The sequence below is a fragment of the Cucumis melo genome, chromosome 7 (genome assembly GCF_025177605.1).
Source record: "Cucumis melo cultivar AY chromosome 7, USDA_Cmelo_AY_1.0, whole genome shotgun sequence".
NCBI lineage: Eukaryota > Viridiplantae > Streptophyta > Magnoliopsida > Cucurbitales > Cucurbitaceae > Cucumis > Cucumis melo.
Genome location: NC_066863.1, coordinates 13851682 through 13862770, shown reverse-complemented (window position 1 = coordinate 13862770; position 11089 = coordinate 13851682). Strand labels below are relative to the sequence as shown.

Here is an 11089-nt window from a genome sequence, read left to right as displayed (position 1 = left end):
TTTCAACCTATACATCTAACTTTTTTGGGAAAGAAAAAACAACTGTGATTCCTCCACATAACATAAATAGAAAACTAGATAAAGTGACTAGAATATGATACATAATACATGAGCCACTCATTAGTATAATACGTCTTGAATTTTTCTTCTGCACAAGTCATTCAAGATTGATAAATTATTTTCATCATCTATGATCTGTCCAAAATAATAAAAAATAATAATAAAGACGGTTTGCAAAAATATCAAAATATTTTATAATAATAGAATCCATGTCACTACATTTTTTAAATTGCAAAAATAGCAAATTTAGAAGTGGATAGTTCTCTGATAGTCCTCTAATAGTTTTTTGATAGTCTTTTGATAGTTCTCTCATAATTGTACGACATATATAGTTACTAATATGTAAAAACAAGATGCTACGCGTTGTTTTTTTCTAAATTTATTTTTATCATAGGATGCAATCTCTCTAAAAATAAAGTTTATAAAATTGGACATTGTGCAATGAAAACTATGGAATACAACACAATATTCTTTTCAAAATGGCCCCACCACTAAGTTCTTAGCCAGACAAAGTTGAGAGAAGCTGATGGTTGAGAATAGTTTTGACCCCCTACTGCTGACCTGGCACACAAAAACTCTAATTTCAAATCCCAACCCAATCTACTGTTTTGGTGGGCTCCACTTAGATTTCTCAAGTGGTCCAGTAGCCAATAACAGTTTAACAGTCTGAAATGTGGCATATTTTTAATGGATTAATGTAGATAAGGCACAGATTATATAGATTTTTTAAAATCCAATCATCTTTAATTTAATGAAATTATATATACAAAATCTCAATGTCCCGTGCAAATTAGTGGAAGCCTCTTCTCAACTCCGAAAACCTAACTTACCCTCCAAATATATATTCTTCCCTTTTCTTCATTAGCTCAAATATACGCTCAAAGGTTCAAATCATGGCTGTTCCCACTTTTTTCCAAATAAGAAACTTTAACGACTTGCTTAATCCAACGCAAACGATTTCCAAGCCTAATAAGAGAGTATGTATTTGCAAATGCGATGTTGTGGTTTCAAAGAATAATCTACCAATTTTGGTCACGTACTCCAAACATCATAATTGGGAAATACATAATAATGATTCATCTGTCGTCAAAATCTCGACGAGAGCGAGGAAGTCGATAGGAGGGTTGAAAGCATTATTGCAACATGTGAGATGTAGTAATGGTTTGAATTTTGAGTACTCAAAAGTATTAGAAAAATTAAGTCAGGTTTGGAAGTGTACTACCAATGAGAAACAATTGAGATCATTGGGTTCTTATTTTGGAAGGCTTCAAGGTCTTGGGGATAAGAAAAATTTAGATTCTTTAGAGAAGATGAAAGTTCTTGATACAGGTCAGTTCAAAGCAAAGAAGGAGCTTCAATTGCTTGATGCTTATTTTCAAAAAGTTGATAAAGGTAAACTCTTTTGGATCCAAATTCATTTATATGTTATTGTTCTATTTTTCATGATTTATCTCTCTAAACTAGTATAGATAGATATTAGCGTTTCATTCCTCGTTAAATTCAAAAGTTTAAGTAGATAAATTATTGTAAGTTTAAATATCTATATATTATATCATGAATTCATTGTATTTATATTAGTTAAAATACGTAAATCCACTTTTGGTTTTTAGCTTTTTTTTCTTGTGTAGTTTCAAGTATTTTATTTTATTCCAATTTTTAAAAAGAAAATTATCATTTAATTTTCTATAGTCGACTAGTTCGCGTAGAATTGACCTTTTAAAACATTATTAAATCTATGCATACAGTAAATTCGTTCATGTAGATTACTACTTTTAGATAAATGAATGAAAATGTGCCTATATATGTATGTATATCAGATTTTTTTTTTTGGGGAATATAGTGCCCCTATATATATCAGATATTTTGTTTAAGGGTTATGACAAATGGAAGTTTCTTTTTCTTTTTTTGAGTTCTTACTTTACGCAAGTTGGTTGGGAGAGATTCTGTCCTTCTAGTCGGTATAGTTCTTACTTTATGCAAGTTGAGATAACAACTTTAATTGTTTTTTTTTTTTTTTTTTTTAAATGCAAATGTCAGTCATAAAAACTAGTTAAAAGTTCATAATAATCCAAAAAATAGAACCAACATAGAAACCTTTAAATCATTTAATATCGTAGCAATTTGTAGCCATTTCAGAATTTGATATCTATAGCAGATACAGATTTGCACAAACATCCTCTATCTAGTTTTGATGATCAACAAGAAGGCAAATTGGTGTTCACAACATCTCCTTTCGAAGATTATGTTAAAGATGACGACAAGTCGCAAATACAACACGTGAAACTGAGCGGTATGACTCACAAAAGCATGCCAGACACAACTCAACTACAAGAAGAAGAAGTTTGTGATCTCTATTTGATGTAAGGTTCATAGTTACGATTAATTGAACGAAAACCAATGATTTTCTATAAGAAAAATACGTTTTATAAGTCATCACAAATTCATATTTATTAATGTTTGATGCAGAATATATGTTCTAATAGGTTGCTTTTGGAAATATATATATGCAGAAGCGCTTTGGTATCCATAAATATAGCAGTTTTCTTATTTGAAATAGCAAGTCCAGTAAAAAACTCGGAACTACAACTCTTTTCACTTCCTTCTCTGTATGGAGCAAAGATCAATGAGCTGATCCTAGTAGGAGAATGGTGGAGGCTTGTTACACCTATGTTTCTGGTACAACATTGATATAACTCGGTTCGTGTTTCCATTCTATAACTGTTTTCGACATTTTATTCCATTGTCTTTCAAAAAGCGTCAATTTAAACATAGTTTAATTAAGTGTTTTCTCGATTTGGGCATTGAAATAATTTCTTTTGAATGTACTAAAAAAATGCCTTGCCTATATTAACCTTTTTATAAATGCAGCATTCAGGGGTTCTTCATGTTGCTCTCAGTTGTTGGACACTTCTTACATTTGGCCGCCAAGTTTGTAGAAAATATGGTCCTTTTACATTTTTCTTGATCTATGTCTTAGGAGGAGTTTCTGGTAATCTCACAAGCATACTCCTAATCCAACTGTGGGTGGGACGGTAAGCTAGCTCAAACACTTACGAGACAAAACGATGATACATTTATTGAGATGTTTATCGTTTAATGTGAACTATATATTGCACCCTTGGAACAGGGGCCAGTGTTTGCAATGATTGGAGCTTGGCTTAGTTACCAATTCCAGAACAAAGATGTTGTGACAAAGGATGTTTCAGACAAGATGTTTTTGAAAGCATTAGTTGCAGCTGTCATAAGTTCCATTTTAAGCAATATTGGTCCCATTGATGAATGGTGAGTTAAGAAAATTTCTCATTTGAAGCAACAAAAAAAACATGCCTTACTTTTCCCTCTCTCTAGACGACTTTATAGGGTTACTAAATTGGTTATACTATAGTCCAGAGGGTTATAATAATATTTGTTTGGTACAAGTCCTTGCTATAATATAATTTGTGTATTCGGGTATTACTATACATAGAAAATAGTAAAATACTATAATAAATAATAAAATAGTAAACCATTGCAACAAAAAGAGATTAAAAATAACATAATAATATTGTTGTTAGTTATACTGTAGATTATTATAATAGCGAGGAATACCAACTATTATATGAGTTATAATACCTCATTCTATTCACTTAAAGTTGAGGGTCCAAACACTCGTACTTTTATATATCGGCAACTAAGAAACCAACGATGAAAGAGAAAAGGTATTTTTTAAATTGTTTCAAGGCTTGTGAAGAGAAATATGAGCAAGCATTATAAGTTTAAAGCATAAAAATGAAATAATAATGATAATGTAGAAATGTTTGGTTAATTTGGTGGTGTGTTGTAAATAATTGTAGGACTCACACAGGAGCAGCTTTTAGTGGGATGTTATATGGGTTTCTAACATCCCCACTTGGGAAGGTCAATGATGCTTCTTCTTCATCAAGAAGAGGCCAAGAAAAGGGAATAAAGGTCGTTAGGAAATATGCTAATCCTTGCAAATCATTTGCTTTTTTTGTTCTTTTCATTATGGGATTCATAAGTTTGGTGTTCTTTGTTCAACCTCCCTTCCACCACTTCGGACTTTTGAGTGTTATTCATTTTTAATTTAATTTAGTTGCGGTTTATTGAGAAGAAAATATTGTATGTATTGTCAAAATATTATATGTCTCTCTAGAGTGTGGTTTGCAAGGGCTTGATATACAGTCAAAAGTTCCATATGCCTCTCATTTAAGTTTTAATTTACAATTTTGTCTCACTTTTACCTAACCACTCTCCAAAACCCCATCCTACTTTTAACTTTAAATTCCTTTTTCTGCTTATACCTAACCCTTTATAACAACCACGATCCTTTTTTCTCCAAAAGTTAAACTAGAAATGTTCTTGTTATTGTTTTTATTATTTTGATTTGATCTCTGTTGAAACGCATTCTTAATGGAATAAAGAATCCATGTTCAAACGAGAAATGGAGGAGGTTGAATTGGTTACGTTTCTTAAGTTATATATATGTGTAAACACACCACTAGTAGAAAAAAGGCCTACGATGACAGTTAAATGCTGTCATAGAAAGATTTCGTGACAGTTTTTTGCAGTCATTGATGTGGCAGTCATGGAAAGTATTTTATGACAGTTCTACAAAACTGTCACGAAATGTGTTTTTTATGACAGAGAATAAATGTCAATAATCTATTATTTTATGACAGATTATAACTGTCATTATTTAGATTTGATGACAGATAATAACTGTCATTACTTATATTTATGACAGATAGTAACTGTCATTGTTCATATTTTATGACAGCGAACAAGTGTCATTATTAATCTTCTTTGATAGATATTAAATGTTATTATTTATCATTTATGACACTTATTAATTATCATCATTTCACCTAACGTGACTTTGACTAACTGTCAAGAAAACGTTTTCGATGATAGTTTTTTTTTAGATTCAAATGTCATAATTGTATTTTCACTCTCTGTTTTTCTTGCCTATTTCTTACCGAATCCCTGTTTTTCTTACCACCATATCATTACACAGACCAATACAATCACAAAGTACTATACAACACACCCATATGGAAAGAAATAATGAATGCTTTAATATATATAGTTTAACATACACTTTCTAATATCTGTACAATTGTTGGTAAAGTGTTTGTCCAATGAAGCAATGAACATATATGTTTTGGTACAAACAAGCTATTTAAATACATTTGAACCAAAATTTTGCTACCAAACCTACAAAAAGGCCAATACATCGAAGAATTGTCGCAAATACGACTTCATTGCTCCAAAGGATTCTTGCAAAACCTAGTAAAAAAAAAAAAAGAAATTTTAGAGTATGACTCTACGCATCAACAACATAACACATTCAATTCAACAACACAACACATATATAACGTACTTCAACAACACAGCACATATGCAACACAGCATATATACAACACATCACATACACATTTGATGATGATTGTAGTAGGACTTGAATATAACAACTTTAAGTAGTAGGACCTTAAAGGTACAAATAAATTCATCAAATGAATCAAGGGCTTGTAGTTGTAATAAGCAATACCTTCACAATATTATCAGCATACTTTAACATCATAGATCCAACAATGCCACTGAAAAACAAATGCTGTCACCATATTTTTCTAGATATAAGAAAATTAAGAAAATAGACTTGGTGCGATTTTTGTAGTGTATATGTTCACACTATCGCACAAACCCACAAGACTTAATTGACTGAATAACAAAGACTTCCATAAAGTCAGCCTAAGATAAGATCTACTATTGATGCTACTAACTCTAAGTGTGCAATTGTTTAATACCTGAGGGCATGATTTAGGATCATGAGAACCGTAATAAATGAATAACCATGAAAGAACCCCCTGACAAAAGACGAACAAAATATTCAGGTGGCAAAAAGTTTAAGATTTCTGATAAAAACCAAACTTTTTAAGACTAGTTAATATTATCATCACATAGTTATTCTTAAAAGCTTTTAGGTAACACTTTTTAAGAACAAACCAATATTATCATCATATAGCATTCATAAAGAGCAAGTTTATCCAAAAATATCCTCATCATTCTAAAAAAATCATTGGACTCAAAACTATCCTCATCAATTTCATCCAAAAATAATATCAATCAAAATCCCAATAATACAAGAATTGTGTCCCTTCATCATGAGGAACACTAGCAGCAACTGCATCATATTTGTTTATACTCTAGCAGTAAAGTAATGTGAAAAAAAAAAGAATCTTCATCTTAGATATTATGCCAAAAATAGTTCACTACATTAAAGTCAGTTTCGATTGGTATTTTATAATTCTAGCTTGTCGATCTCATATAGAAGTAGAAGGCTACCTAGATGTGAAATATCCAAATTTGAGCCTATGAGTAGTGACCAAAAGTTTCCTTCTCACCTTATCTTTGGATGAAGACTCCAAGTTTGACGCACACATCCCTATCAATACAATACACCAACAAAAGACAATAACAGAGTCAGGGACAATCTTATTACTTCTTACCCAACATTATAAACACATACCTTATCAAAATTCAATTCATATGGGCAATGAAGCTAAAAGGGAAACAAACAAAAAAAAAATTGTAAGAAATGAATAGATTTAAGAACATGGTGATCTATGAATAATCCTCACCTTAGTGCAAAGGACTATGAATAATCCTCACCATGGTGATCTTGTTTATGCATTTGGCAAAAGACAAGTAAGAGTAACTTTAATTTAGCAATAAAATTAGGGCAAGTAGGGTGAGGAATGCACAAACGTGGAGTAACTATAATTTAGCAACAAAATTGGAGAAGATCACGTTCATAGTAATTAGTACATTATATTGATTTTCATTGCAAGTAACAATTGGTGGTACATGTACATACCCATCACTGCTCCCTGAAAATATACGTTCTGCATCATTACTCCATGTTACACTTAAAACCCTGCGTGGGAGTAGCAGCAAGACAAATAGGGTTTAACTATCCAGCTAATGGAAAAATAAAAAATGGCATATCAGCAACGTATCTAGGAATAGATTCTCACCACACTACAAGAAATAACATATACAAAAGCTAACGAAAAAAGGTTATAATTAATAGACTTTTTATAGCATTTTTCCATAGTCCTGACAACCCATGTAATTAAAAGTCTAAGCTTTTTATTGCATTTTTCCGAAACTATAATGAGTGCTATCCTAGAGTATGAAGATATAGCTTATATACGTTGTTATAAAAACATTTGATAGCATTTTTCATTAGAGCTATACTTTCAATTTTTCATGGCCAACTCTAATATGAATTTTAAAAAAAAATCAGCGGAAACATATCAGAAACATCTTTGTCCAAAGAAGCTTTAAACAAGAATTTTTGACCCTTTAGAAGAACCAATGAATTACAAGCAAGAAATCTAAAATCGCGACAGTTGGCATGCTTTCGAAAGAAGGAAACAGGAGAAAAAAGAATCCAAAAAGCTATAATTGTAAAATGAAGAACAAAGGAATGGATAAAATGAGCTTCTGGAGCTCTAACTCTAGAAAATTGAAGCCACTTTCCAAGTAATATAGTTAATGGCTGAAATTTCGTTATTAGAATTTGTAAGAGAAAATAAAACAATTAGCATAACAAATTTTTTGGAAGTTCCAAGAGCATTCAAACAAGTGGCCAAGGTTGGACAGATTAATAACAGATTAATAAAAACGAATGGGTTGAAGTAGAACTTCCTTACGATCTTACCACTTGTAGAAATGGGAATCTAGATTAATAACAAATTGGAGAAGATGGAGAAACAATATGAAGGTTTCGAGCAGACCAAGAAGTCGGAATAAGTGAAGAAAGTAGATAAAGGAAAAATTTGGAAATAAGATCAACACACTTTGGAAATAATCCCACAGGGGAAGAGATAAATGGAGGGAGAAGAAACGAAACTCACTGGCGTTGGCAAGCAACTTCGATCGACGCTCAGTTGGGTGATCGGCGGTGCGTTGCAATAGTCGCCGACGTTGGCGGTTGAGAGACAGAGACAGGTTGTGGCATGAGCGGGAGGTGGGCGTGACAGGTCGCAGCGTGAGAAGGAGGTGGGCGTCAGCAGGAGGTTTAGAAATTAAGGCTTGATATTGGGAAATTTTGGGTTTTTTTTATTTTAATAAATTTATTTATTTTTGTAAACCTTTTTATGACAGCAAATAAATGTCACGAAAAATGAAATCCGAAAACAACGTCTTTTCCCGCCAAAAAAGCGCATTTTCACCTTTTATGACAGTTATTCTTCTCCCCTCTCATTTTTTCTACTAATGAAATGTCATAGAAGAGCATTTTTCTAGTAGTGCACATGTAAGAAAGTACGTATGTGTTTGAATCGTTTTAAACTTTTTATGCATTACATAACGATATTGTTTGAATATTTTGATATGTCTACCATTTTTGAGCTATCATATTTGGATTATTTTTATGTATTCTATTTAAGTTGTTTAAGAATTTTTCCAAAGGAATTAACTATTTACGATAATATTCTTGAGAATAACCATTTAATGAGGATTGATTGATAAAAGCCAATTATTTAATTGAAAACATTTATTAAAAAGATCATTTCATTATTTAAAGAAAAAATGAAATGAAAATAGTTTCTCCCGGAAAAATTTTAGTATGATAGAAATGAAGATAATGAAGTCATCACGATCCCACTCAATATATCTCTACTTTTCCCTATAGTTTTTATTCTCTTGCTCTCTACTTTCTAACATCTTGAACATCTATGCAAAGTTTTTTAAAGGGTTTTTTTCGAAAATATAACAAAGTGATAAAATGTTTATATTATATCGAACAATTTCGAAAACATAAAAAGTCCACAGGCCCACAATGTAAAATACAAAAAATGTCTCGTGATTATAGCACACGTAATATATTTGGTACAAGGATCGTTTAGATTTGATTATTCTTTCCTAAACGATCGTTTAGATTTTTTTCAAGATTCTTTGGGACACGATCGTTTAGATTCAACTATTATTTGATATACAATCGTTTATATTTGATCGTTTAGATTTAGGTAACCAAATCTAAATGATTTTTTTCAAAAATTTTTAGTACACAATCGTTTAGATTTGGTACACAATCATTTAAATTTGATCAGTTAAATTTGGGTAGCCAAATCTCAACGTTTTTTTTTTCAAGATTTTTTGGTACACGATCGTTTAGATTTGGCTATCTAATATCTTAACAATTTTTTTCACGATCTTTTATATTTGGCACACGATCTTAAACAACCAAATAATAGGTTAAATTTTTTTTAAAAAATAGATCTTTATATACTTGGTACCCGATATTGAACCAAATAATAGTTTGAAAAAAATAAAAGAAAATTTGTAGAAGAAGAGAAAAAGATGATGGAAAGGAAAAGAAAAAATTGCTGAAGAAAGAAAATAGAAAGAAAGAACAAACGGAAATATTTTAAAAATTGCAGAAGAAGAAGAGAAAAAGACGATGAAAAATATCGCAGAGAGGAAGAGAAAAAAGACTGTTCACACGAGATTTCTGGAGAAATGTAATTCGTACAATTGAACTTTGTATATTGATTTATGTATTGTGAATACAATCTCTAGTATTTACTCATTTGATTCTTTCTCTCGCGTACAATTTAAACATAGAACTTCGTGGTCCTCGATCTTCAGGAAGTTGTGGTTGCAAGTCTGTTGAAGTGTTCTTTGTCTAAAAGAATATATTTAAAATTAAAAGAGAAGTTTTATTTAAAAGAGAAGATAATCAATGAATATTTGATTCTCCTATATTTAGGGAATCACTCCAACTATCTCCAAGATATAAAATAAGTTCCTATTCTTTAGGGATCTTATTTTTTTAGAAGATACAAATTGGGTTATATATGTTCTCTGAAGAGGGTTGAAACGTGTGCAGAAAAAAATAGAGAGAAAAGTTTTGGGTGCTGAATACGAAGACGTAACTTTCGATTGATCATTGAAGCGGCTGCGGCTGCAACGAAAGGTAGTTTATTTATCATGACTTCTGGAGCAACATGACTACCTAAAGTAGAGTTCTGCGGATGAGTAATATATAGAATGAATATGTGGATTGTTTGATTAATAAAGTCACTCAAACACTCAGGGGGAGCCTAACCATCAGACGCTGTTGACGGGAGTCTTCTTTATTCCAAGGGGAGCCGGGAGTCTGATGTTAATACACATGTCATATAGCTATAGTATTGAGAAGTATACATAAGCTATATTGATGTTTTGATGTTTATGATGACTATTAATAAATTACTCATCTAAGTTGTGAGCAGCACCCCAGACGTAGGCAATATTGGCCGAACTGGATTAACAAAGTCTCATGTGTTACTCTCTTCTGATGTCGCACTAGTTATTACAAATATTATTAACTGTAGTCGTAACTGAAGGGTCCTTGATTATATATTTACTGTTTTTCAAAGTCGATTCGAGCTTCAATCTTCTGGAATTCTTGGAAAGTTTAATCTTCCAAGTCTTCAATTTTTCAGAAGATGATGATCTCGAGGTTGATAAGAACTTACACGTCTTGAGAGCTTTTAGAAGTTTGAGTTTTCAGTTATTCAGAGCTTCAGTTCTTCCTTCAATTCAAAGGTCTCAAAATGAATGGTAAAGGTCTCTATTTATAGAGAAATTTCATGGGCTTTAGGTATGGGTTTGGACCCATTTGGTTGTTGGGCCTGGATTTGGGCCCATTTGCCTGTTGGACTTGGACTTGGGTCCTTTATTTGGTGGGCTCGGGCTTGGGCTCACTTGCTTGATGGGCTCGACCCATTTCTTTGCCCAATTTTTATAGGGGTTTCAATTAAAATAGCCTAAATTGATATATCATTTTACATAATGAGACTTTTTGACTAAAAATTTACAGAAAAGTCCCAAATGGGCTATAAAATGTCACAAATGTATGGCCTAATTTACCTTATTATCCATTTCTATTAAAATTTTGAAATAAATAAACAAATAAAATAAAAATAAAAGAAGAATATACATGAACGTTATAAGCGTGAAGTATGATAAATGATTAATT

The 11089-nt window shown here is 31.6% G+C and overlaps 1 protein-coding gene and 1 long non-coding RNA gene across 2 annotated transcripts; one reads left to right on the top strand and one right to left on the bottom strand.

Moving 5' to 3' along the window:
- Window positions 1-840: 840 nt before the first annotated feature.
- LOC103495725 (RHOMBOID-like protein 9, chloroplastic) lies at window positions 841-4305 on the top strand. Its single transcript, XM_017046311.2, is given in 7 exon segments — window positions 841-1452; window positions 2216-2420; window positions 2544-2736; window positions 2929-3058; window positions 3061-3092; window positions 3188-3342; window positions 3894-4305. Coding segments are annotated over 7 exon segments (1464 nt in total). The 5' UTR covers window positions 841-953; the 3' UTR covers window positions 4144-4305.
- Window positions 4306-5521: 1216 nt separating this feature from the next.
- Window positions 5522-8161, bottom strand: LOC107991393 (uncharacterized). The gene is made up of 4 exons (XR_001763392.2): window positions 7980-8161; window positions 6462-6994; window positions 5865-5924; window positions 5522-5657 (listed from the first exon to the last, which is right to left on the bottom strand). It is a non-coding gene; the product is annotated as an uncharacterized LOC107991393 (long non-coding RNA).
- Between the last annotated feature and the right edge of the window lie 2928 nt (window positions 8162-11089).